Genomic DNA, 27,181 nt, shown 5'->3' with positions numbered 1-27,181 from the left:
CGGAGCAGGGGGAGCCAGATGGCCCAGCGGTGCAGCATCTGTCCCTCGAGTGGCTGGGGAGTGCCCACCATCTGGGTGAATTACGACACTTGCAGTTTTCATGCCTCTGTGCCGCAGTGGAGCAGCGAGGCGGAGAGAGGGAACGCTACCGAGTTCTGTGCCCTGACCCATGGCACGGCCATCCGTCTCCCCAAAACCCTGCCTCAGGGGCCACCTTCCAAGCACCCCTCCCCACCACTGAGCCCCCCCCCCACCGCCTCCACCGGGCAGGTGGGCCTAGTGCCTCCCCCAGGACACACACACGTCCTAGCTTTCAGCGCGATCTCCACTTGTGGTTTCCCAGCCCGGCAAGGCTGGGAAAACCTAGTTGAAGGGTGCTTGGTGGTTTGGGGCTGTTATATTTTCTCTGCTCTATGATCCGTGTTAGGTTAAAAGGGCCAGAGCCATGTTTCCTCCCCACTGAAGATAACTCAACCTGGACAGGCTCCCTGTGGGAGAATTAAAGGTGATGAGGGACTTCTGGTCGGCCGCGACTGTTAATATCCTTTCCCAGCCAGCGGCCCTCTCCCCGCGACGATGAATCCACCCGGATGTGTTCCTGTTCCCGATCATCACTCTGTCCCCTGCTCCCTGGAGGCCTCGCCGAGCAAGCCCTGCCTGTCCCGGGAGCAGCAGTCCCACCGCGGTGGGTGTCCTCCTACCCTGTCACAGCGCTGCTGTGACTGGACACAGAGCTGGGAACCCAGCGAGGTCAGGCAGCCAGCCGGGGCCCCCACCTGGAGGTCTGACCCCAAGGTCAAGGTGTTTTCCCAGACACCGTGCCGGCACTGGGCGGGCAGATCTCGGAAAGGGTGTGCTTTCTTTTTTTTTTGACAGTCAGAGTTAGTGAGAGAGAGAGAGAGAGAGAGAGAGAGAAAGGTCTTCCTTCTGTTGGTTCACCCCCCAAATGGCTGCTACAGCCGGCGTGCTGCGCCGATCCGAAGCCAGGAGCCAGGTGCTTCCTCCTGGTCTCCCATGCGGGTGCAGGACCCAAGCTCTTGGGGCATCCTCCACTGCACTCCCGGGCCACAGCAGAGAGCTGGACTGGAAGAGGGGCAACCGGGACAGAACCGGCACCCCAACCGGGACTAGAACCCGGGGTGCTCATTCTCTCTCCCCTTCTCCCCATTTTATGTCACTGCCTTTCAAATAAATAAATAAATCTTTTAAAAAATTCAAATAAAAGGACTCCCCACCACCACCCTGAGTCTCTACAACGCAGACATCACAGCCCACCTACACGGGGTGGCCTTAGACAGTTGCCCAAGTCCATGGCCAGGGCGTCCATGTGGATGCCTGTGGCCTGTGGCCCCCGCCCTACCCCTCATTGCTTGGCTTGTGGGGATGGGGCATGGTCTAAAGCCACCGTCTTCCCAGCCAGAGGAGACCACTCTCTCCAAAAGCCCAGAGCAGCTCCAGACACCTGTGTGACTCTGGGTGTGGCTTCCTGCCACTGTCACCTGTGTCCCCTTCCTCCCCAGACCCCTGGGGAAGTTCCTTTGGATCTGTCTCTCTGTCTCTGTGGGGCTAACAAAACTCCATGTCTGCCAGGAAAGTGCTTTGGGGAATTTTTTTTTAATTTATTCAAAAAGCAGAGTTACAGAGAGGCAGAGATAGAGAGAGAGGTCTTCCATCTTCTGGTTCACTTCCCAGATGGCCATGACAGCTGGAACTGAGCAAATGTGAAACCAGGAGCCAGGAGCTTCTTCTGGGTCTCCCACGTGGGTGCAGGGGCCCAAGGACTTGGGCCATCTTCTACTGTTTTCCCAGGCCATAGTAGAGAGCTGGATCAGAAGTAGAGCAGCTGGGACTCGAACCTGTGCCCATATGGGATGCCAGCACTGCAGGCGGCAGCTTTACCCACTACGCCATGGCACCAGCCCTGAGCTTTGAGGAAATTAAGATCAGTCCTCCCTGAAAGGCTGGCAGCCCTGCTCAGCCATCCCTGGCTATAGAAAGGCTGACTGTGGCTCCTGGCGGGGGGAGGGGCCTTTCTTTGGCTCCGCCTCCCCAGAGCTGGCCCTGGAGTGGGCGAGCTGGCACAGGTGTAGTAGTGGCGAGGCCTCTGGACCGTCCGGCTCAGGAGGCCGGGAATGTGAGCTCCTTTCCTTCCTGGTTTCCTCCTTTTTCATGAAGGAGGCTGTTGGAAGGTTCCCCTCTCGTTGGACGCCCAGAGGGGCCGAGGCGAGCAGGCTGCTGTGTCGAGAGGCGGCTGGGGGTGGCACCGCCTCCCTCTGGGTCCTGCTGCCTCATTCTTGCTGCCCAGGGGCTCCTGGCATTAGGGGTTTGGGGGCCCTGGGGATAGTTCTTGGATAGGTTGCTGCCCTGGCAATGGCCAGCGTCTATGGGGCCGGTGCAGGGTAACGGGGCCTGGGTGGAGGAGGGAAAAGACCCCGTGGGACAATGGCAGTGCGGGGACCCACACTTTGGGTGCGGCTTCAGTTTTCTACTGCCCAGAATATCCAGTGGAGCCGTGAGGCTCAGAGCTGAGCTGAGCTCCCCTGGTGTCCCCGGGGCCGGGTGCCAAGGCAGGAAGCCGGGGTGCATCGTCATCTTTCTCTACACCCAGCTCGGGGACTCGGACTTGCTCAGGCTCAGGGGGACCCCAAAGGTCGCTGACCCCGGGTGTGCCTCTCTGGACGCCTGGGCCACCATCCGTGCTGTTGGTGTGGGAGCAGCAGCGAGGCGGCTCAGGCTCGGTTTGGTGGCCTCGGCTGACAGGGAGCTCACGACCTCTGCAGGGATCTCAGTAGGGGAAAAGGTTCTTATTTGAGTCCCAGAACAAGTATCTGTCTTCCACATAGCAGCTTTTCCGATGTTTAAAGAGCTCTCTCCCCCATTCCTATTCCCTGACCAATATTTTCCTTTGCAAACTAAAGTGTCATTTATTGATTTAACCATTGATTTCCCAGCAGCTTGTATTTGCTCGGCTCTGGGCCAGCTGCTGGAGAGACAAGAATTAATGAAACAGACACGGCCTGCTCCAAGGGAGCTCACAACCTGGGAAAGCATCTGTCCAAGACTTCCTCACCCTCCTGCTGAAGGCAGGAAGGGCTGCAGGTCTGGCTTGATCGGGGCGGACGACAGCAGCCCGGCTTGGCTCTCTGTACTTGTGTTAGTGTCCGCATGTGGAGCTGGGCGAGCCACCCAGCCTCCCTGGGGAGCCTCAGAGGTTAGCGTGTGGGCCCTGCCATGAGCTGGGTTTCTACTTTGTAAATGCCAGGAATGACTTAAGGCCCATCCCGTGGGGGCGGCAGGGCAGGAAAAGAAAGGTGTTCGTTAGGCAGCGTCCTTATAGCAATGACCGTGGCTTTCCAGACGAGCGATTACTGCAGTTTTCTTCTGTTCTCCAAGCAAGCCGGTTTATAGTTCATTCAGGCAGTCGCTATGGAGTGCCTCCTGTGCTCTGGGCTCAGTTCTGGGGCCAGATGTTTGGGGGATACAAAAAGGATGGGGTGTCTGCTCCTCACGAGGCCGGCAGCCTAGGGAGGCAGCCTTTCAGCAGCTGTCCAAGATAAATGAGAAAGGGGGTTTTCCATGGGTATAGGAAAAGAACGCGGGGTGATGGGAGCCAATTTGGGGGGACCCCCATCAGATGGGAGGATGGCAGGCCCTGGGGGGAGTTCCGGAGCTGAGATCTCAGGGGGTCAGAGCCAGAGCCTGGAGCTGGGCAGGGAGCTCCGGGCAGGGGGAGCTGATTGAGGCAAGACCCTGCGGTGGGAAGGAGATGGTGGAGGGCAGAGGGCTGCAGAGGAGGGGGTGGGGTCGGATCCCAGGGGGCTCCCACTGGACTAGAACTGGGCTCTGGGCATCCCCAGCTGGACCAGAGCCAATGCCCAGACTCCACAGTCTCCCACACACGGCCCCTCTGAGCCTCCCGGTCTTTGTGACACCTGGGCAGAGTGTTCTGTTGAGTGCGTGCCCTCTGCCGGCGCTGCAGGCAGGGGTCAGAAGGAGCGACCTGTTCAAGTGGGAAAGGGCTCGGTCACTGTCACTGTCCCGCCACTCTGCTGCTCCCATTTGCTTTGGCTGCCACGCAATGCCAGGCTCCGAGCTGGGTCTGAGGACCGCGAGGACGGGGTCTCTGCTGTGAGAGGAGCCCCCCATGCGAGGCGGTAATTAATCGTGCCAGCTGCTCTAGGAGCTGCCGGGCGTGCGTGCATGCAAGAGAGAGCAAGAGAGAGGAGGAGGGAGGCGTAGGCTGTGCTGAGTGCCAGGGCCGAGGAGCTGCCAACTCAGGGGTGGGTGACCTGCAGCAGGTGCCCCCGTGTCTTGTATCCTCACTTCCCCACTGTCTGTGATGTGGGGGTTGTAAGGGACCCTCATGTGACTTCCTGGGGGGGGGGGTTGGGAAAATGAAAAAAATGAAATGGACGTGGATGTGCTTGGAAAGTAGAAAGTTCCAGAAGAGTCGTATCTGCCGGATGCCTGGAAGATTCAGAGGCAGACATTTGTCTGTCTGCCTGTCTGTCTGCCTGTCTGTCTGTCTGCCTGTCTGTCTGTCTTCCTCCCTCCCTCCCTCCCTCATGTTCCGCCTTCCTGCCAATCCCCATGCTTTCCTCTCTTCTTCCTGTAAATCCTTGTCTGACCTCAGTGCTAGGTAAGGGGCAGGCCTGGGGGCGGGGCCCCGAGAGACCGGCCCCACCCTGTGAGGAGTGTGACCCCTGCCTGTCAGCTGCAGCTCTGGGCAGGCTCCGTCAAGAGCAGGGGCATGGGAAGGTGGGGGGACAGTAGTGGTGGGGGGAGGACTGACAGCCCTAGAGCAGATCAGCTCCATGGCAGGTGCAGAGAGAAGGGGACGTGGGGACCCAGGGAGACGCTCACTGTGTCTCACGGGAGCTGATGCTGGGCCAGTCTGTGGTCCCCCCAGGCTCCTTCACTGCTGGCTTGTGACTCCCCTCGCCCTGTGGGGCTCTGACCTCAAGTGACCCTGCATCCTCTGCCCTCCCTCCCCTCCTCCCTCTTTTCCCAAACCCCCAAGGACCAGAGAGGCTGGGCTTCCGTGAAGAACCAACCCTGGGATGAAGGGAGGGAGGCAGAGCCCTGTGTCTAGTCCAGGGGCGATGCTTGGAGCAGGGCTGTGGATTCGTGAATGGGTGAAGAAGGCAACAGAAAAGGAAAGTGAGGGAGAGAAGGGGAAAACCAGAGAAAGGAGGAAGGCTTCGGTGCCACCGCTGCTGTCCCTGCACCGCCAGCCTTGTCCCTGTCCCGGGCACTGTAATGACCCCAGGGAAGTGCTGTGGTGCTGTGGTCCTGGGCTGCTGGGCTGGGTGGGGGAGGCAGAGCCCAGGTCACTGCCAGGGTGACCTCAGGCCCCACCCAGCAGCTGAACCAGCCTGGACCTCCCCCTCCACCTGCCTTCCCACCAGGCTTGGTGGGGGTCGCAGTCACCGTGGCTGGGGCCGGATACCTCCAGAGGCTGGAGCGCTATCTCTCTCTCTCTCTCCCAGGGGTTTTTTTGTGTGTGCAGAGACCTCCTGGGGAGCAGTGTCAGTGGCATTGTTTCCTGTGTAGGTGGCACCTTCTCCTGCTTCAAAATTCTGTCTCCTGGGACCTCTTTCCTGGAGGGAATCCATATCCCCGGTCTGTACGTCCATCCAGGGGCATTTTTTGCACACATGAGAAAGCACATATGTGTACTCTTTCCCTCTGTTTTGAACATTTACATCGGTGGAAGCCCATGATAAAATCGACCCTGCCTTTGCTTTGCCACTTACCTCCAGCTCTGGGTCCTGTATCAGCACAGAAAGAGCACTCTGGTTCCTTTTCGTGGCTGCATAGTATTCCACTGTGTGGCTGTGCCGCCATCTGTTTGTCCTTCTCCTGGGGGTGGGCACCAAGGTTATTTCTGGTCCTTTGCCGTATTCTGTGTGACAGCAGGGAATGACCCTGAGCACTGGTCATTTTCTCAAGGCCAAGTGTACTGATGTTGTGTCTTTTTCCAAAGACACAGACAGTGAGAGGGTGGGATGTATAGGAGAGAATGGAGCCCACCCATTCTCCCCGAGCTGCTCAGGGGCAGGGACATCCTACAGGGCGAGCCTGGACAGGGTGGGGCAGGGCAGGAGGGACAGGACAGCACCTGCTCCCAACCCCAGGTCACCAGGCTAGGATGACAGCACGATGTTAGCCCAGGTGGCCTTTCTGTGACCACCGGAATTGGGGCAGCAGGGAGCAGGCAATGCTGGCCCATCTCTGAATCAAGACCACCGTCTGCCATTGGGGTGCTTCTCGTGCCTCTGCTGAGAAGCTGTCGGGGTCCCTCCCCATGCACTAGCCGGGCCCCTCTATCCAGCTGCCCCACAGGCAGGGAAGGGTGTGTGCTCCGGCTACGAGTTCACACAGCCCTGGGTTTGAATCCAGGCTTTGCCAGGTAGAAGCTGTGTGACCAGCAATGGCAATTAAAAGATCAGGGCAGGTGTTTGGTTGGGTGGTGTAGGGAGCTGGGTGAGTGGTGTAGGGAGCTGGGTAGGTGGTGTAGGGTGCTGGGTGGGTGGTGTAGGGTGCTGGGTGGGTGGTGTAGGGAGCTGGGTGGGTGGTGTAGGGTGCTGGGTGGGTGCCTGCATCCCATACCGGAGTGTTTGCTGGAGTGCCTGGGTCTGAGACTCAGCCCGGCTCCTGACTCTAGCTTCCTGCTGGTGCAGCAATGATGGCTCAAGTCATTGGGTCACTGCCACCCACATGAGACCTGGATTGAGTTCCTAGTTCCAGGCTTGGGTCTGGCTCAGCCTTGGCTGTTGTGGGCATTTGGTGAGTGAATCAGCAGATGGGCAGTCTGTTTTTAGTTCTAGCTCTCCCTCTCAAAAAAAAAAAAAAAAAAAGTCATTAAGGGAGGTGGTATTTGGCCTAGCAGGTAAGACACTAATTAAGACACATCTTCAGGCCGTTGCCGTGGCTCACTAGGCTAATCCTCCGCCTGTGCGCCAGCACACCGGGTTCTAGTCCCGGTCAGGGCGCCGGATTCTGTCCTGGTTGCCCCTCTTCCAGGCCAGCTCTCTGCTGTGGCCAGGGAGTGCAGTGGAGGATGGCCCAAGTGCTTGGGCCCTGCACCCCATGGGAGACCAGGAGAAGCACCTGGCTCCTGCCATCGGATCAGCGGGGTGTGCCGGCCACAGTGTGCTGGCCGCGGTGGCCATTGGAGGGTGAACCAACGGCAAAGGAAGACCTTTCTCTCTGTCTCTCTCTCTCACTGTCCACTCTGCCTGTCAAAAAAAAAAAAAAAAAAAAAAAAAAAGACACATCTGCATCCCATATTGAAGCGTCTGGGTTTCCGTCCCAGCTCTGGCTCCGGGTTCCAGCTTCCTGCTAACGTACACCCTAGGAGGTGGTAGTGATGGCTCAAGTAATCAGGCCCTGACACCCGTATAGGAGAGCCCAGTTGTGTTCCCAGCTCCCAGCTCTCAGCTTTGGCCTGATCAGCCCTGGGCATTGCAGGCATTTTGGGGAATGAACTAGAGGATGGGAGTTCTGTCTCTGTCTCTCTGTCCTTCAAATTTAAAATTATTTATTTATTTATTTGAAAGTCAGAGTTACAGAGAAGAAGAGGCAGAGGCAGAGAGAGAACAAGCGAGATGTTCTATCTCTGCTGGTTCACTCCCTGAATGGCCCCAATGGCCAGGGCCGGGCCAGGCTGAAGCCAGGAGCCAGACCATCTTCATTGCTTTTTTTTAGGCACATTAGCAGGGAGCTGGACGGGAAGTGGAGCAGCCAGGACTTGAACCAGTAGCCATATGGGATGCTGGCACTGCAGGCAGCAGCTTTACCTGCTACATCATGGCGCTGGCCCCAATAATTTATTTAAAAATAGCATTAGTGGCTAGAGTAGTGGCTCAGCAGGTTAAGTGGCCACCTATGGCACCAGCATCCCTATGAATGCCAGTTCCAGTGCCGGCTGCTCCACTTCTGGTCCAGCTCCCTCTTGTTATGCCTGGGAAGGCAGCAGAAGATGGCCCGAGTACTTGGTCCCCTGCACCCGCATGGGAGACCTGCCTAAAGCTCCTGGCTCTTGATTTCGACCTGGCCCAGCCCCGGCCATTGTGGTCATTTGGGGAGTGAACCAGCGGATGGAAGACCTCTCTCTCTCTCCCTCTCTTTCTCTGTAACTCTGCCTTTTAAAGAAATCATAAAGTAAATCTTTAAAAGGAATAAAAATAAAAATAGCCTTAGCCGTTTGAACAGGGTTATTGGAACCATAAGCAAATGCTTTGAGCTTGGCTTTGGGTCGGAGGAAGGTTTGGGTTGGGGTTGGAAATCCACTTCTCGAAGCCCTGGCCCTGGGGAGAACGGGCATCCCCTGTTCACAGAATGGCCGACAGCCCACACGCCGGGGGTCTGTCCCTGCCCGCTGCATCCTGCACTGTTCAGGCTGGTCCTGTGCTGTGGCCGGTCCACGTGGCCAGTTAACCACAGAGCTGGAGCCCCCGCAGAGGGCCCTAGCCTCTCGGACACAGAGTGTTCAAAATCTTTCCAAGGAGGAGGTGTAAGTGCCCGGAAGACAGGGGATTTGCAGGCAGAGACAGCTGCAGTCCACACCGTGAAGGGGCGCAATTTTGACGAGGACTGATTCATAACAGCACCAAGTCCTGGAGGGGTCCCCGGCCGGGCCAAGGTGCTGGCACAAAGGGAAGGCAGGGGCGGCGGTGACCATGACCTTCATGCAGACTCCCTCCCCTCCCGGTCGGCTTTGCCTTTTTTTTTTTTTTTTTTTTGACAGGCAGAGTGGACAGTGAGAGAGAGAGACAGAGAGAAAGGTCTTCCTTTGCCGTTGGCTCACCCTCCAATGGCCCCCGCGGCCGGCGCACCGGCGCTGATCCGAAGGCAGGAACCAGGTACTTCTGGTCTCCCATGCGGGTGCAGGGCCCAAGCACTTGGGCCATCCTCCACTGCACTCCCGGGCCACAGCAGAGAGCTGGCCTGGAAGAGGGGCAACTGGGACAGAATCCGGTGCACCGACCGGGACTAGAACCTGGTGTGCCGGCGCCGCTAGGCGGAGAATTAGCCTGTTGAGCTGCGGCGCTGGCCAGCTCTGCCTTGTTTTTATTAAAGCCCTACATCAGTGGTGCTAAGTAGCTCCTCATAGGATGAGTTTTAAAACCAGGGGATGAGCAGGCTGCTCTCTGCCAGGGAGGCGGCGATGATAGCGTCTTGCTGCACACTTGTGCCATAACTTTGGAGGGAGGACGCTTGTGCATGGTGGGCACCGTCGGTCCCGGCCACAGCCCGCTCAGAGCCTGTGAGCTCCTGACGCAGAAGTCTTCACAGATGGAATCAAAAGGAACTATGGGCCAGGGAGCAGGAAGGGGCAGGCTCGGCACCCACGTGTGCGGTTCTGCAGAGGCAGATTGCCGCGCAGTGAAGCCAAGAGCTTGCTAGCTGTTCATCAATGGAGAGGTCTTCATTGATTGCTCAGCAATGAATGGATGGACTTCTGCCCTGTGCTGGCCCCGTGCTGGGCCCTGTGGATACCACTGTGAGAGAGAGCCGCTGCTCCTCTCGGAAGCTCCCGGGCCAGTGCTGAAGACAGTCAAAGCAGCCAAACAGTGACTGTGCCCTGTGCCATGGCGGTGGGGGGGTGCACAAGTGCAGGGGAGCTGTGCCCTGTGCCTTGGGGGGAGCAGTGCATGTCAGGAGCATGGAGAGTACGGTGGCACGTGATGGCCCCCTGAGACCTGAGAGATGAGTTAGCTGGGCGAGGAGGAGGGGGAAGGGTGTTGGGGTGGGTTGTAGGGAAACAGCAGGTGCAAAGGCCCAGGGGCCTTCTTGCTTGAGGCTGCGAGGCTGGAACAGACTGTGTTTGCTGCTGGCGGAAGCATCTCCGTGGAGGTCTGGTGTAGCTGCAAGTGCTGTTGGGGTGGTGGAAGTGGAGCTGTGGCCCCCTTGGCCCCCGCATGCCCTGATTCTCGGTACCGGCTGACGTCCCTGAGTTCAGCCTGTCTGAGGGTCCAGTATGATGACGGCGAGAGTTAGGGGTTCTGGGACCCCTGCCGGGAGCCTGCTCTCCCGAACGCTTTGCAGGCATCCTCTTTGTCAGCCCTGGGCGATGCCTGCTGGGGAGCACGAAGCTGCGTGGTGTTAGGGCCACCCTGCAAGCTAAGTGCAGCGGCCTCGTCTGTGGGGGCCAAGTTTAGACCCCCAGCAGATGGCGGTACAGCCCCCGTGTACACCGCGTGCTTCCCTCTGCAGACTCCCCAATGGTGAAGCTGAGTGTGAACATCAGAGCCACGAGCAGCCATGACTACGACACAGCAGCCGGGCCCGCGTGTTGTAGTGAAGCCTGTGCCTGTCTTCTCTCTGTGTGCACGCGTCACAAGGACAGCGGGCCTTGATGGCTGAGAAGTGGCTGATGGGGGGCGGCCCCTTCTCACTTCCCAGACCCTGCTGAGCTCAGAGAAGTGAGCCACTGAAAACTCGGGTGTGGTTTATTTCTGGAATTTTCTATGGGATGTGTTGGGACTGTGGTTGACCACAGGGCGAGTGGAATTGAAGACACAGGGGGCACTGGAGGAGAGCAAGGACCCCAAGCAGAGCCAGCCAGCCTGGAGCCCGGTGCCCAGGGGCCTCCCTGGGTGGGGCAGCCGTGGGCACCGTCCATCCGCCTAGCACCACTCCCTCTGGGTCACTGTCACGTGTGGCCCTGAGACCAGGCCAGGTCCTTCGGGGATGGCGAAGTCACACAGCAGAAGCAGGGGACAGGTTTTGAAGACAGAGCATCGAAAAACAACAACAAAATGCTTGACAAGCCCCATATTTCGCTTTCCTCGAAGGTGGGTGAGGATCAATTTCCCAAAGAAAAAAATCAATCAGCTGGAATGTGTCTTTCTGGGAAAGGCCTGGCATCTGTCAGATGGGGAGAAAAAGACCCGGAGAGAGATTTTCTCGGGTCGTGCGCCGGGGGCTGCTGACTCAGGCCGTCTGCTCCGGCGTCATTAACAAGTTGAAAAGCTGTTGCTCCACGCAGAAGAACAGCTGTGCTGGCCCCAGCAGCTCAGAAGGGAAAATCCTTCCCGAAGCAAGGAGGGCCGAGGGCCCGGCAGCACTTCTGGGGCCTGCAGCCTGACGGGGCGTCCGGGACTTTATCAGTGTTTGGGCAGGATGGCGGCGCGCGCGGGAGCCGTAGAACGTTCCGACAGATCAGCGAGCTTCGTTGAGAAACCATTAACAGTCAAGCCATGGGGAGGCGAGTCAGGCTCCTGTCTTGGGGTGATTGACAGAGAGGCGGGGGCGGTCCCCCGAGGCGGGGCTGCAATCTGACACCAGCTTCTGGTGACAGGTGCCCCCCCCAACCCCTCTAGGAGCTCTAGACTGGGATCAGGGTGTGTGGGGGGGTGCCCAAAACCCAGGCTGAAATCCCTGGGGGCTGGGCTTTGCTGGGCAGTGCTTGTCCAGGAGCTTCATCCTGATCTCTCGGTTTGTATTCACACCGCACCCCCCCAGCCAGACCATGGTCCACATTAGGGTGGGGGAGGGGCCTAAGGAAGGGGAGGGGCCGAGATCCTGGCAGATCCAGATCCTTGTTCTTTGAAGCTATACTGATTGAGCACCTGCCGTGTGTAGCAGATGCTGCCTGGGTGCTGGGCCGGACGGCAGGGCAGAGAGGCCTGGTCCCTGCCTGCATGGAATTTATGGAGGGCACGTGAGCGGCGTAGAAAAGTCAGGGCTGTGACTTACGGAGCAGACCAGAGGCTGTGCACACAGCGAGGGGACCTCAGCCAGTCTGGGCCAGGGCGGGTAGGCAGTGCACTCAGGAGGTGCTTCCTGGAGGAAGGAGCATCCATGGAATATGGAAAGCGAGCACAAGTAAGGGTTGGGGGAGAGCTGGAGGCCAGGCTGTGATGGACAGGGTTGTGGGCTGGATGGAGGTATGTGGAGAGTGAGGCGAGGGCAGCAGGGAGTGCCGGGGCGAGAGGCCGTGGTGGAGGAGGGCGGCTTTCCCTGGTCCTTGGTCTGTGCCCGAGGCAGGTGGGCGGTCAGCGCCGAGTCCGTGGGAAGGTGAGCGGCACCTCCTTTGAGAAGCCTTGCTGCGTCTCCTGTGCCCCAGCGTAGGGAAGACTTGGCCACGCCCTCTCAGGCCCCTCCCGCACCTGAGCTGCTGCGGGTGCCACAGCCTTTGGGTGCTCTCTCGCTCATGCTCGTGGATGCGGTGTCCTTGTCCCGCCGTCGGGCTGCTGGGGCTGCTTGTGGTGTCTCCTGCACCTGCCCAGTGTCTGGCACACAGTAGGCGTTGCACAAATGCCTTCGGAGTGAGTGAGTGCTCAGGTGCAGGGGGTGGGAGAATGAACTTGAGAACATAACAGCAAACTCCTCGGCGCTGGCACCGTTCCGACCATTACAGGGATTCATGGTTTCATCGGCTACGACCTCTGGGGTAGGGGACCACTCTTCCCATTTGATCTTATGTGTCATCTTAGGCAGAGAGACAGATCCACCGATTCACTCCCCAGATGCCTGCAACAGCCAGGGCTGGGCCAGGCCAAAGCCAGGAGTCTGGAACTCAATCCGGGTATCCCACGTGGGTGGCAGGGAGCCACGTACTTGAGCCGTCACCTGCTGCCTCCCAGGGTGAGCACCAGCAGGAAGCTGGATCAGAAGCAGAGTAGCAGGGGCTCAAACCAGGCATTCTCGTGTGGAAAGCAGGTGTCGTGAGCACTGACGTAGCCTCTGCACCACACTGCTCCACACAGGTGGACAACTGAGACCCGGAGAAGTTACAGAGCCTGCCCGAGGTCACTCAACGGTGAAGTCGCTGAACCCACACCTGAATCCTACAGCCTGGCTCCCAAGTCCGTTCTCGGCACTCACAGTCGTGGCCCTGGTTCCTCTCTGTACACAGCTCCCCGAGGGGTGCCTGAGGGAACCTTCAGGGCCAGGAGCTAGGAGTGAGCGTGGGGGGCTCAGTGCCCCGGACTCGGCCCTTTCTGGGTTTCGGACTCCTCTCCACCAGCCCGGCAGGCGGAGCCTAGCGCACAGGGAGCACACACGTGGGTGAGTGTTCACCTGCACCAGCAGGCCATGTGCAGGAGCAGGGAGAGCCCAGGGTGCAGGCCCCTGCTCCCGCCCCAGCTGCCGTTTACCCCCAGAAGTACCGCCTGGCAGTGGGTCTGGGGGTCTGTGGCTCCCTCCTCTCAGAGCCTGCTGCTGGTTCTCCCCTGAGAGGCTGTCACTCGCCAACGAGCCACCCTGGGCTGCGCCTCTTCCTGCCCCACACGCAGTGCCCGCACCAGGGGCTTCCCCAGGGCTCCCATCCTGCCTCGGAGAGGAAGGAATTCTTGCAGGCCTCATGGAGCATCCTCAGAGCTGGACAGGGGCCAGGGAGTACTCCGGGGCAGTCAGCCCTGGGAGCAACAGTTTAGCAAACCCCTGCTTCTAGGTGCTACCCATGTTAACTCATGTTCCACCAGTAGTAACTCGCTGAGTCAGTGGCCATTTTACAGATGAGAAAACTGAGGACTGCAGAGAGTACTCAAGGTCAGGCAGCTGATAGGAGGCAGGGTGGGAACTCCAGATTTTAAAGAACATGATGCTGCAGGAGAGTACCCACGGCCACGGCAACCACGCCAGTTAGAGATGAGTGGCTCTGTGCCTGCCGGACGGGTGGGGGCTGCAGCCTGCAGGCCCCCGGCCCCCGGACCTGCAGAGCTCCCCCAACCCTTATTGTCTTTCCAGATTATTAGCCCTGCAGGCGCGGGGTTGCTTTTTTTTTTTTTTAAATGGATGGCTCATGTCTGCAGCCAGATGTAGCCAGCGCAATTAGAAGGCAGCTCCGGACGTGGCCAGGGGAAGGGCCAGTCCCTTTGGCTCTTCCTGGCAGGGGAGGGGACTCGGGGCTGTGATTAGCAAGGACCGAGTGGCGCACATCTGATGAGCGGCTTCAGAACTCCCCTCGGCGACTCCCGAGCCCCCGACACACGCCGTGAGCTAAGTGACCTTGGACACGCAGCCTCACTCTTGCCGAGCTTTGTGCCCGGGCCCCTTGGACAGCGGTCATATTCTTCCCACGCTGTATCCAATGATAACCCGATGGGAGGCTCCTGCCCAGAATGCTGATGGCGGGCTGATCAATTGCAGTTGTGCAGTGGAGCGCTGGGGGAGCAGGCTTCCGGGAAAGTTCTGGAAGCCGTATTCCGTAGGATTCTGGAAGGCCACCGGACCCACCTTTCCCAGGCCCCCAGGCTTTCTTTTGTCCTTGCTGGGTGCCAGCCTGGTTGGCTCAGGAGCATCGAAGTTGTCTTTATTTATCCTGACCTTTTCATGTAAGTAATTTTTATAGTTCCATTAACTAGTAAGACCATTTGCAAAGCGCGAGGCAAAATATACGACCGTGAACACCTCCGGGACTCGTGTTCGTCCTGGGCGGAATGCTAATAGGAAGGAAAATTGATTCAGAAGGCTCCCGCCGGCGAGAAGCGTGGCACTGGCCCGAGGCGTCCCAGCTGCAGGTACCCGCAGGACACCCCAGGGGAGCCCCACACGGCTTGAGGCTGGGACCTTGGCCCCGGGCCTGGGCTGCAGATGCACAGCTTCCTCCTGCCCCAGGGCCCCTGCCCTGGCCTTCCCTCTGCCCGCCCCCCCCATCTGTCCCCACGCCAGCCAAGCTGTCTGCTTGCATCGTGGAGTGGAGCGGCTCCTTTCCGGCCGTGGCTTGAATCCGGCATCCAGAGTCAGCAGCTGCCGCAGTGGAGCCCTGTCCTCCTGGGCTGGGGGGAACATGCGGATCGTGGAGAAACTGAGGCCCACAGGGGCCCCAGCGAGTCCTCGGGAGACCTGGCGTCGGGGGAGGGGGAGGAGCCGAGAGAGCGCAGCTCCAGTTCCTCCTGACGTCTGTGTGTGGCCCTGGCGGAGGGCAGCACGTGGCTAAGAGGGGCCTGTCCCTCTCCTGCATGTGGGCCTGCTCACCGGGTCAGTTAGGGGCCCGGCCGGAACCAGCTGGCACGTTAAGGAGGATCACTGGGAGGCGCCTGCGTGGGAAGGGTTAAGGGGCACAGTAAGATGTGGTGTTGCATTTAGGGCTAGCAGCTAGAAGTACCACCCTCAGGCCAGGAGAAACCCCCTCTCCCAGGGCCTATGGCTGGGAGGGGAGGAGACCACCACCACCCAGGCCCAGCCCCGCCTCCCTGCTCCTGCCGGCTTTTCCCATTGGCCAAACTCATCCGCAGTCACGTCAAGGACGCCTGTTACTGCGTCCATAGAGGTTCCCGGGCGCGCAGACAGGTGGTGTGTGTCGGGGGGGGGACAGTGGAGAAGACCCCCGCACTACATTCTCACTGTGGAAGGCCGGGTGGCATGGTCTGATCCCATACAAGGCGCAGGTGCACTGTGGCTGTAGCCCTTAGCATGCCGGGTCCCCAGAGCCTCCCCGGGAGGGGGTGGTTAGGAAGAGGAGCTGGAGAAAGCCTGGCCTTGCGCTGTCCCCCTGCAAACTGTGCGAGTGAGTGAAGTCCCTGAACCCTCGCCGCCGCTGTTTCCCCCCTCCAAATGGAGCAGCGCCCAAGCGAGGTGGCCAGGGAGACGGCGGTTGTGACCTCTCTCTCCCGTTTGTCACTCACCGCACAGCTGCTGGCGATTCCCCGAGTGTGCCTATCGACTGCCCTGCTCACTGTCTAAATTATCTGTATTCCTTGTCCCCAGCCCACCGTGGGGAAAGAGGCCCTGAGATAAACCGCTGAGTCAGCAAGTGTGACAGCTGCAGGGTGCCGCGGCCCCTGGTTCCTCCACGTGGCCCAAAGTACCGTTTTAGAAAGGTTTAGCCTGGTTGCTACCCGCCGGTCATCCCGGGGAGTGAGTAAGCCGCAGAAGAGCAGGCTGGGAGAAGCCCACGGGACATGTCCCAGGGTCCAGGTGCCCGCCGAACCAGGCACCCTCTGCACCAGGAGCTTCTTCCCCCATGAAGCACCCGAGAGCGCCCATGTGAGGCTTGGGGGGCCCAGCGCGGTGCTTGTTGTGCCATAGTAGCCGTCAGCCGTGTGTGAGTGGACGTGCGTGGGGGAGGGGCGGTGCTCAGCAAACGTGAAGTCACAACGGTAGATGAGTGCAGACCCCATAGCGCGTGCGTGTGTGTGAAACGCCCACAGTCACTCCTGCTTACGGAGCACACGGCACGTGCCAGGCCCTGGTCAAAGGACTTTACGTGCGTTATTTCTTTTCATCTTTGTGAGGTGGGTGCAACTCCTGTCCCATCTTACAGGTGCAGGATTGAAGGCACAGAAGTTAAGCAATGTGCTTTCTCTCCTGTCATTGGCAGATGTGGCGTTTCAGCTTGGGTCACCACATTATCTACTGGCCTGGCTTCTCCCCCAGGGGTGGACCTGGTGGACCCCCCCACCACGTAGACTGTCCCCAGCTAGGAATCTGTCCGCAGGTCCCCACAGACCACCCATCAGGTGCCCAGGCCCCCGTGAAGGGTGGGAGCGAGGGGACAGCATTTGTGCGGAGGATAAAAGAGGCACATGCCTCCTGGGGCCCCTGCCCTCCCATGCAATGATGCTCTTACTTCTAACAGCAAGGCTCCCGCAGTACGCATCTGCTCGTCCAATCCGCACACAGCCTGTGAGGCCCATCCTGTCCCTGTCCCCCAGGAACAGATGGGGGCCGGCACGGAGAGGCAGGCAGCTCGCCCGAGGGCTGAGTTAGTCTCAGCGTCCGCGCAGCCAGACCCCGTGTTCTGCAGGCAGCTTGAGCTCCTGACCACGTGCCATCCTGCCTCTCGCTAACAGCCGGGGACCTTCAAGGCAGGACGGAGGCTGTATGGGGGGCAAGGGGAGGGGAGCCGAGATCCCACAGCTCCGATTCCTCCGCAGGGCTGGAGCAGGGGAGCAGCCGACTGCCCCCAGTCACGTGGCCAGTGACACCAGCGCCCGCCTCGGCGCCCTGTGCAGGATGACAGATGGCTGAGCAGCCGTGGGAAGGAGGACTTGACACAATACCTGTGCCGAGTTCTAGCAGCCAGAGGAGGAGGCCAGGGTGGCGGAACCTTGACCCAGACCCTCCTCGGGGGTCACTTACTGTGGGGCCTGGGTCAGCAAGGACTCGGGGCCTACCCGCCTGTTCTAGGCACAGCTGTTGTGTCAACCCAGGCCTCTGTGGAGGGGCTGCCTGCTGGTGGCTCCATTGGGGTCCTAGAATAGGAGTAACTGGTGTCACTGTGTCACCTCCACTCCTCAGAGCACCCTCTGGCCTTCCCACAAGGCACCCATGCATACCGTGGTCTGAATGCCAGACACGGCGCTCGGAGCCTCGCTATCCATGTTTCCTGCTTCAAAGGACACTGTCTAAACACAGCCGTGAAATAGGCACGAGTTAAGGTTTTGACAAGCAAATGTCATAGGCATCGAAGCAAGTGGGAGGAGCTCTGCAGATCTGGGACCGTGGGGAGGGACCCAGGAAAAAGACAGTGGTGCTTGGAGCTTGCTCAGAGCCCCAGGTCCCTGCTGGCTGGGGTTAGGCGACAGGCCAGCATGGGGCATGTGGGGGCCTCAGCAGTGTGGAGGGGGTGAGGGAGCAGCTGAGACCTGGGCTGGGAGCCCGCTGGGCCAAGGCACTGGCATGTGGTAGGGACCAAGGGGATGGACAGCTAGTGTCCAGTGTGTCCTGAGGATGCTGACCCACTTGGGCTTGTTTGGAGAGTCCAGTGGGAACCGGGGAAGCCCAGGCAGCAGGACTGGCTGGGCTGGGGTCTTGCTAACAGCCAGGTTGGCTCGTCTCTGGGATCAGCACCAGCCTGATTTCCCAGCCATAGCTAGGGCTCCAGCAAACAGGACCCTGGGGCTGCTAATGTCTTCAGACTCCTCCCGGAAGGCCACGTGCACAGGCGAGGAGGGGGCAGGTGCCAGTGCTCTGCAGTCATGTCCGGTGCTTGCAGGACCGGTGAGCGTCTGATACGCCTTTCCTGGGGTCTCCCTTGCCTGGGGGCCAGAGCAAAGCTAAGGCCACAGCTTCAAGGTCCCCTGCGTTTGGGAAAGGCCAGAGGCCCCCATTCCTATCACACAGTGGGGCTAACCTAGCAGCGTCCTGCTGGTGGGTGTTCGGGGCAGGCAGTGGGCATGCACATGGCACCCCCCACCCCAACACACACCTAAAGGATCCCATTGCCGCCCCCTCCCCAGCCCAGCCCAGCCCAGTCCTGGGCAGAGAGAAGATCCCTGGCAGCTTTCAGCAAAAAGCCCTTCATCTAGGTCCCTTTGGAGAAACTGACAGTGCTGGCGGGAGCTGAGGAGTTCCCGAGCCTCCCAAACTGGGGCGGGTGGCAGGTGGGGTTCTGTCATCTTCCACTGATGGATTAGATAGCGGGGCAGATCTCTCAGGGGGCAGAAGATGACCTTGAGAGAATGCGGATTCCGTCAAAGGACGAGAGAAATGATCCGCCATCCTCAAACTGCTGTCAATAAACCTTGTCGGCGCCGTGGATGGAAGCTCGCTGGAGGCTCGGGAGGCTGGAGCATTTGACTGCGTGATAAGAAATTGCCAGGCACTTTCTAATTACAATTATCATCATCGTGGATGTCTCTCTTAATTACTTTCTTATAATTAGCTGTTGCTTTTTCCTCTGCATTTGTGAGCTTTGCAGATTTGCTGACATTTGGGGAGGAGGGCAGGCAGGTGTGGGGGGTGGGGAGAGTGAAAAGTACCTCTTCTTCACAGCCAGCCTGGTAGGTGACTTGGCCTTGGCAGGGAGCAGGAGGGGGCAGCTGAAAGATGGAAGTGACAGGTTGTCTCCTGAGCAGATGGGGCGAGGGAGCCGGGATGTGGATTTAGGGGTTGAGTTTGGGTCCCCAGAGGTTCAATGTCAGAGGGAATGCTCTTGAAAAGTCACCAGTGCTAGCATTTGTCAGGCTTGGGCTGCGAGTTAGGAAGTGAGGCTGGGGTGAAAGACACTCTTGTCTGAGGCCAGGCACAAGCAATTCAACGACTTGGGCTGTGGGTAGCCTGATTTGGCCCCAAACCAGCACTGTGTCCTGACGTCCCTGGGCACCAGGAGGCCTTGGCAAGCTGGGTTTTGCTCCTTGACTGGAGACTGGTTCTCACTGTTTGTTCTGGTCCTTTCTCCCTCTCCCTCGCCCCCACAGCCCTGTGTACGGAGGAGTGCGTGCATGGCCGCTGCGTCTCCCCTGACACCTGCCACTGCGAGCCCGGCTGGGGAGGGCCTGACTGCTCCAGCGGTGAGTCTTTGGGGGTCTTTGGGGGTCCAGCAGCCCCCTGGCTGTGACTTGGGAGGGGGCTGTGGTATGGTGTGTGCATGGTAAATTCTTGTGTTGACTCAGGATGGGCTGCGTGAGCCAGTGTGGGTAGTGTGGGTAGCAGGGTGCAGGTGCACCTGCAGTTAATGCTAGGCCCTGATGGTACTTGTTGGGGTACAGGGTGCTGGGAGGCACTGAGGGGAATGGTCCCTGGGGTCCATGGGCTGCTGAAGGTTGTATGTATAGGGAATTGTGGGGCTGTCTGTCCAGCTGTTTGGATGAAACACCTCTCGGTATGGTCTTTGAGGGTTGAAGTGAACTTGCGATGCCGTCCAAGGACCCAGGAGGTCACCATGATCTACTCTTGGTCCTGGACTTTGCTGGTCCGAAGGCTCAGCAGGATTGAGTCACGAGACTGGTGGTCTCGGGGACAGCTCCGTGCCGTGGGAAGTAGAGTGGGAACCTCATGGGAGTGGACCATGGTGCTCCTACATTTCTGTAGGCAGATAGCTCGCGTTCTCCTGGGAAGCCTGCCCGGTGAGCTTGGAGTGGGGCAGGGGCTCTTGCAGGCTGAGCCACAGCAGCAGGGGGCGCCGTCTCTACTGCTGGGCCGTGCATACCTGGCAGCAGCTTAGAGAGCTCTCGGCCAAGAGCCCAGCCAAAGGCAGGCCCTTCCCCTCTGGCTCAGTCCCCCGGACACCCGCAGGGGCCTCCCCTGCACTGGCACACTCTGCAGCCAGTGGTCGGGTAATGCCACGGCCTTGTTTCAAGTTTAAAGAACGTGGAAGGCCAGATTCCCTCCTGCCTTGAGCTGGGGTTGAGGACTTCACATGGCCACACTAACCGTTCAGGGGCCTGACTCCCTGTGTTCACCCACACTGACCGTGAAGGCCACGAAACCTGGAGAGGGGAGTGTTGGGTGCGTATGGGCACAGTGGGGTGCTCCTCCCGTGCCCACTCTGCACGGGTGGGGGACATCTGGTTGTCCCAAGGTCTTTCCCTGAGCTGCACTGTCCACACATTGCGTGAGAACGCAGAGGCCAAAGCAATGCCGTGGGCCATGTGGTTCTGACGTGAACCTGGGTGATGACCTGGGCTCAGGGCATCCAGGACTCTCCAAAGTATGGGGCCCTCTGGTGGCCACCGCAGCCCCTCCTTCTACCTGCTGTGCTGTTTTGAGGTAGGCTATGGCCAAATAACAATAAACAAGCAGGTGAATTAAAGGAATGTGCTGACCAGTCGTTCTGTGCACTTGAACTTCAGGAAACATGCTGGGTGATGTGTCTTGGGAGCTTTTCCCACCTGCCTGCATTTTGTTTGGTATAACTTTTTTGCTTATGATGGGTCTTTGAGGAGGAAATCTATAACTTGGCTTGGGACAACCCTGCTTTGGGGGGGGTTCTCCTTGCTGCTGCCGGAGTCTGAGGCTGAGGCAGCCTGTTGGGGGGTGGGGAGGAGTCCCGGGACCCCTGAGTAGCCCGAGCTCACCCATCGCTGCTAGCATGCTTAATGCCTGCTGGATGCATGGACAGGAGGGCATCTCCTATATGTCCGGTCCCTGCATATTTGCACTCAGAGCCGGGTCTGCAGGACCATGATCTGTGCCTTCTTGGGGTCTACAGTGTGGAGGATGAGATGGGACGAGGGCGGCCCCTGGTGAGCGGGGCAAGTAGGGGTAGGTAGGTCTTAGGTCTTGGCCTCAGGGTGGGTTCACCAAGCAAGTGGGGAAGGGGCCTGGGTATGTTGCAATGCAGCATTGGGCCGTCCAACTCAAGCCCCCCCACCCGCGCCCCAGCTCCAATTTGGCCATCATGCTTGGTGCTGAGCAACCCACAAGCTCTTTGTTCTCCATTAATCCCCCATGGGTCAAAGCACCACTCCCCCGGGACCGCTCACAGGTGTGCCATGCAGAGCCCAGAGGAAACCGTGAACACGGCGTTGGTTAAGGGAATGCCTAGCTTCTCACTTTCACCACACTCAGAGCCGTGAGCGTTTAGACGCTGGCTAGGAGGTTTCCGCCCTCCGCCGCGATCCCTGTGGCGACAGGCAGCTCACCCCCTCCTGAGCAGGTGCAGTCTGCCTGTTGGAGGGGTTCCCTTCCGGCCAGTGGGAATCTCTAGCATCTGTTGCTTGGTTCTCACTCATGACGAAGGCCAGGGCAGGCTGGCGCATTGCCGTGCCGGTCCTTGCTGTGACTGGGGTTTTCCCCAGGGAGCTCACTGGACAAGGTGTGTACCAAGATGCTCATCTCAGCAACTGATAACAGCCAATGAGGCCACACAGAGACCAGAGCCCCTGTCATGTCAGCCCTCCGGATATAAGACAGCAACCACTTCTGTGCCCAGGGGTTCCTTATCCACGCCCCCCCTTTTTTTCTTATGTGAAATCATCTTACCCATGGAGATTCTCTTTTGTTGAATTTGGCCTTTATTCCTCTTCAACTGTCATTCCTAGGTTCAACCACACAACTGCAGGCTTGGTCTGACCTGTATGGAAAATAATAAAGGAGGTGGCTAATATTTATTGATTTTTTTTTACTCTGCACTTTATTTATCTGCTCATTTCATCTTCGTGACAACCCTGTGGTGCAGGAAATATTACTAGCCACATCTTACAAGTGAGAAGGTTCAAGAACTCCCGACAGACCCACGGGCTGTCAGCGGTGAAATGGAGACCATCGCCCGGGCGCAAACCTGGCTGCTGAGCTGAGCCCTTAATTATTACACGGTTCCTCCTGCTGGATGCCCAGCCTGAGGCTGACCTGAGTCTCTGCTGGGAAGGCGTGGCTGCTGGCGGGGGCGGAAGGGTCGTGTGTAAGATGAGGCCCTGGGATATTACTGTGGATGCAGAGGTATCAGCCCGGGGACACAAACTGTGACCAGGTTTGCTCCGAGTGGCGTGCGCCCGTTGCCACTGTGCCGTTGTGCCCCCGGCTGCCCGTGAGTGCTCTGTGGTGCCCTGGGGTCTTCATGGGGCTCACCGTGTGAGGACGTGTGTCTTAGGCAGCGTGCGTTTCTGGAGATCTGTGATCGGAGTCCGTGTCCCTGACACAATGGCAGAGCTCCTTTGGGCTTTGTTCAATTGAAAGCATCATTTTTGCTTGTTTGCGTTTTTTCTGTCTGATTCTTAAAATTGTACCTGTTCTTGGTAAGAAGAAAAATCAAACTGCACCAAAAGCATGGTCAGGAAGGCGTCTCCTCCGTGTCTGGTCCCTGCACATTCGCACTCAGAGCCGGGTCTGCAGATGGTGGCTGGTACGAGGGTGCAGCACGTGTGCTGGTCTGGTTTGCTTGTTAGTCCGCCTCTGTGTCATCACGCATTTCCTTGTCCACAAACGCTCATCTGCTTTAGCCTGGCCAATGGCCTTGTAGAGTCTCATTCTGTGCGTGGCCAGATGTGCGGACCCAGCCCCTCGTTGGTGGGCACTGGGGCTCGCTCTGGTTCTTCCCTGTTGTGGGCTCAGCATCTTCTACGTGAGACTCGGGGAAGTTTTCAGAGTTCAGAAAGCAGGAGGTGGCCAGCGCCGTGGCTCACTAGGCTAATCCTTCGCCTGCGGCACCAGCACCCCCAGTTCTAGTCCCGGTTGGGGCACCAGATTCTGTCCTGGTTGCTCCTCTTCCAGTCCAGCTCTCTGCTGTGGCCCGGGAGTGCAGTGGAGGATGGCCCAAGTCCTTGGGCCCTGCACCTGCATGAGAGACCAGGAGGAAGCACCCAGCTCCTGGCTTCTGATCAGCGCAGCACACTGGCACGGTGGCCATTTGGGGGGTGAACCAATGGAAGGAAGACCTTTCTCTCTGTCTCTCTCTTTCACTGTGTAACTCTGCCTGTCAAAAGAAAGAAAAAAACAAAGAAAGAAAGAAAGAAAGCAAGCAAGCAGGTGGTGATTGTATCACGTGGGAGGCGCCATCCAGGGGTGTCTGTGCCACAGCCTAAATGAAAATGCGGTATTTAAAACAATTTTAAAAGATGTATTTATGTTTGAAGGGCAGAGAGAGGGACACACACATGCACACACACATATGCATACATACACATACACGCATACATATACACAGATCTTCCATCCGCTGGTTCACTCCCCAGATGGCTGCAACACCTGGGTCTGGGCCAGGCCAAAGCCAGGAGCCTGGAACTCCCTCTGGGTCTCCCTCATGACTGGCAGGGACCCAAGCACTTGGGTCAAATTCTGTTGCCTTCCCAGGCGCATTAGCAGGGAGCTGGATTGGAAGCGGAGCAGCCGGGACTTGAAGTGGCACTGCAGTGTGGGATGCTTACCTGCTGCGCCACAGCGCCGAGCCCTGTCAGATTTATGAAGTGACAGGGACTGATCTCATCTGGGGACATAAAGACAATACGATTGCAGGTTTTGCCTTTCAATGGACGTTGGCAGCAAACCTGAGAAATACTTTTGGATCCTTCAGAGGTTTATGGATGACTGGCCCAGGGCCCGGGGCTCCGTGTCACAGTGCAGGGATTCTGCACGGATCTTGGCCCGCGTGTCCCCAGTTTTTTTCTGAGGATGAATTCCTGGAAGTGGCAGGGAGGGTTAGAAAGATCCATCACGCTGCCGCGTGCTCCTGCCCGTGCCCTTTGAGCCGGCCGCAGGATTTATGACTTGGACGGGTGGGGGGGGGGGACACATCTAGAACTGGGGGGAGGGGGAAGACTTTGTCTTTTACAGACTTATAACCCTGTCGCCTCATTTCTTTAGGGCCCCGACTCATTTCTTTCTGCTCCATAAGTAGAGTGAGGCGATGGCGAGAGGCCAGCAGGCAGACACATCAGCTCTTGTGGCCAGTGCTGGGCTGTTAGAGGGGAACACGGAGAAATGGAGGGCCAGCAGTGTGGGTCATAAACTTCCATCCCCCGTAATAATGAAGAGTACAAGGATGACATGTCAGTTTATACTGAATAAAGATGACGGCGCGACTCTTATTAAATTGCACTAATCTCACAAGTGGAGATAAAAAGGAAAAAAAAAACAGTTTTCCAATATTGGATATCTAGCTTTTTAAAGTAATTAGCAATATTAAAGCACTGACAATGATTGAGATAGAAACATTATTCATAACTTTTATTTCCGCACCGGGCAAGGCTCCAGCGTCTTAAGGAGGACATGGGCCAATCCCTAAATTAAATATGCCTGTTCACTTTTACAAATGGTACCCGAGAATTCACCAGGAGATTGACGCTTTCCTCGTGTTCTGCAGTTGTTGTAGTTCCCTGGTCTCGCTCTGAGTTCAGGGTTCGGTTTTGGTCTCGGGGTCCCCAGAAGCTACTGGGAGAGACAGAGGTGGGAGAGAAGCCTACCCTGCCATTTCCGCGTTCTGAGATTCCACCCCGCGGTGCCTGTGCGCGAGGAAGGGCAGGAAGACCTCAGTGCACCTGTCTTTCTAGCAAAATCTACCCCCCCCCCCACCTGCAGACACTGGGCAGGAGGCAGGGCGGTGGGGGGCAGAGGCAGGCCCTAGTAACACACAGCGGGCCCCAAGCGGGCCGTCGCCAGCATCTCATCTGCCATGTGCCCGGGGTCCTTACCTTGCACACTGTGTGGGCCCCTGCTGGCTGGGCTTTAAGCTGCCTTTTGCGGATGAAGATACAGTGTCTCTGCCAGCTCAGAACCACACGAGCCTCCTAGGCCAGCTCCAGATCGGGGCCTCCCCAACCTTGCTGTGTGTTTGCCAGAGATCCTTTTCCTCGTTAGTGGTGGTAAAACGCACATTGCACAAAACTTCCCATTGCAAGTGCGCGGTCCCGTGACGTTGGCTGTGCAGCCATCAGCACTGCCCATCTCCAGAGTGTTTCCTCTCCCCCGACTGAAGCTCCACACCCACTCCACACTTCTGAATTTACACCAGAGCTGGAGCGGCTGGGTCCCAGGGTAATTCTCCGTCGAAACGCCATTCTCTCCAGTGGTGGCACCATTTCGCATTCCTACTGGGGTTGCAGGAGGCGCCTCTTTCCCTACATCCTCCCCTCACTTATCATTGTCCGCCTGTTTGTTTTCATTCGTGGCCATTCTCATGGGTGTGAACTTGTATCCTGTTGTGGTTTGGACTTGCGCTCCCCGGACGATGACTGATGTCGGACCTATTGGCCATTTCTATGTCTTCTTTGGACAAACGTCTGTTCAAGTCCTTTGCTCATTTTTAATCAGCTTCTTGGATTTGTGTTGAGTTGTTGGAGTCCTTTATAGGTTCTGGATGTTCACCCCTTATTAGACACATGATTTGCAAATATTTCTCCCATTCTGCGGGTTCCTTTTGCACTCTGTGGATTGTATCCTTTGATGTATAAAAGTTTCTTTTGATGAATTCCAATGTAGCTACTTTGTCTTTGGTGGCTGTGACTTTTGGTGTCACATCCAAGAAATCATTGCAAAATTCAATGTCATGAAGCTTTTCTGCTAAGGTATCTTTTGAGTTCCATGGTTTAGGCTGTGGGTCTTTCTTTAATCCATTTTCAGTTCGTTTTTGTGCAGGTTAAGGTAAGGGTGCAACTCGGTATGTTAGCATGTGAATAGCCAGCTTTTCTATTTTTATTTTATAAAGATTTATTTATTGATTTGAGAGGCAGAGTTACAGAGAGAGGGAGAGGTAGAAGAGAGAGAGAGAGAGAGGTCTTCCATCCTCTAGTTCACTCCCCAAATGGCCTCAATGGCCAGAGCTGGGCCAATCCGAAGCCAGGAGGAGCCAGGAGCTTCTTCTGGGTCTCCCACGTGGGCACAGGGACCAAAGGATTTGGGCTCCTCCTCGGCTTTCCCAGGCCATAGCAGAGAGCCAGATCAGAAGTGGAGCAGCCGGGACTCGAACCGGCACCTGTATGGGAAGCCGGCGCTGCAGGCAGAGGCTTAGACCATTACGCCAGAGCGCCGGCTCATAGCCAGCTTTTATAGCAGCATTTGTTGAGAAGAGTCTGTCTACAGCTTCTTAAAATTACGCAGTTTGATTTTTTTTCCATGTAAGGACAATTAGTGATCTGATCATGTAAGAAGTATTCCTTAGATTAGATTAAATACAGATTCTGTAGAATGAATGTATAATTGCATTTCTTGAAAAAATGAAAAGGTGATCATCTGCGCCTACAGTGCGCCTTTAGGGTGGGACCCCGGCCTCCCGGGGGCGGGGCTACTCCTGGGGCTGAGAGGCTGTAGGGAGGCGGGAAGGGAAGACCGTAACCCGTGTTAGGTCTCCTGCAGAGGGCGAGGATTTGCGAGGAGGGCCCGGGGCCTGCAGCCCTGTGTCCCCTGCGTTCTGTGTCAGCCAGCGAGCGTCTCCAGTCTCCCCCTGCGTGGGCCTGGGCCCCTTGCTACGGGACTAGCACCTCGGCTGTGGCGCAACGCCCACTTGCAAATGGAAGGTGCTCCCGGAGGCGCTGCTTCTTTGCGCATGCTCAATGCCGACTGCCCGAGCTGTGAGGCAGGCGCGCCCCGCCCGGCCCCGTGTTGCTGTGCCTTTGACCTTGTGTTCCTGCTGCTCCCTTCCCACGCTCTTCGTTCTCCATGTGTTCCTGGAGCGCAGTGCTAGCCTGAACCTATTCCTGGTCCCTGAGATCTCACCGTTTAACATGAGTTGTTCAGTCAAGAGCTGGGAGGGACTCAGCCATTGGTCGTCCATTGTACAGATCGGCAGACTGAGGCCTGGCAAGGGGACCCACTCACCTGGTGTCCCCCGGGTAGGTGGTGGCAGAGCTGTAGCTAGTCCCTTGGTCTCCTTGGACCTGGAAACTGGTTTTCCTCAAACTACTCTGGGAGTTCAGAGGCCAGCGCTGTCTTGGAGGCTGATGGGTCTCACTCTCCTGCAGCGAACAGGCCAAGTTCTGCAGACTTTGCACAGGAGACCTCGGGTAGGAGGCCCTCCTGGACTCCCCTGTGCCCAGGCCTGGAGGCCAGACCCTAGGGCACAGGTCAGGCCAGGGCACTGTCATCCGGGAATTCCGGGAGGGGCAACCGTGCCTGCTGCCTGGCTGGGAGG

General features: G+C 58.0%; 1 protein-coding gene across 17 annotated transcripts in view; it reads left to right on the top strand.

Annotated features, from left to right (window-relative positions):
* MEGF11 (multiple EGF like domains 11) overlaps window positions 1-27,181 on the top strand; it is a 308,135-nt gene that overhangs the window by 124,447 nt on the left and 156,507 nt on the right. For all 17 annotated transcript variants that reach the window (XR_016218272.1, XR_007910144.3, XR_007910140.3 and 14 more), the window contains one exon: window positions 19,098-19,190. Coding sequence is in view for 12 of the 17 variants with exons in the window: in XM_051821839.3 (XP_051677799.3) it covers window positions 19,098-19,190 (93 nt within the window). In the remaining 5 variants the exon portion in view is untranslated. The remainder of the gene's footprint in view (window positions 1-19,097; window positions 19,191-27,181) is intronic.

This window comes from Oryctolagus cuniculus, chromosome 12 (genome assembly GCF_051225735.1).
Source record: "Oryctolagus cuniculus isolate XC-2025 breed Fujian yellow rabbit chromosome 12, ASM5122573v1, whole genome shotgun sequence".
Classification (NCBI taxonomy): Eukaryota; Metazoa; Chordata; class Mammalia; order Lagomorpha; family Leporidae; genus Oryctolagus; species Oryctolagus cuniculus.
This window is presented reverse-complemented; position numbering and strand designations above follow the sequence as displayed.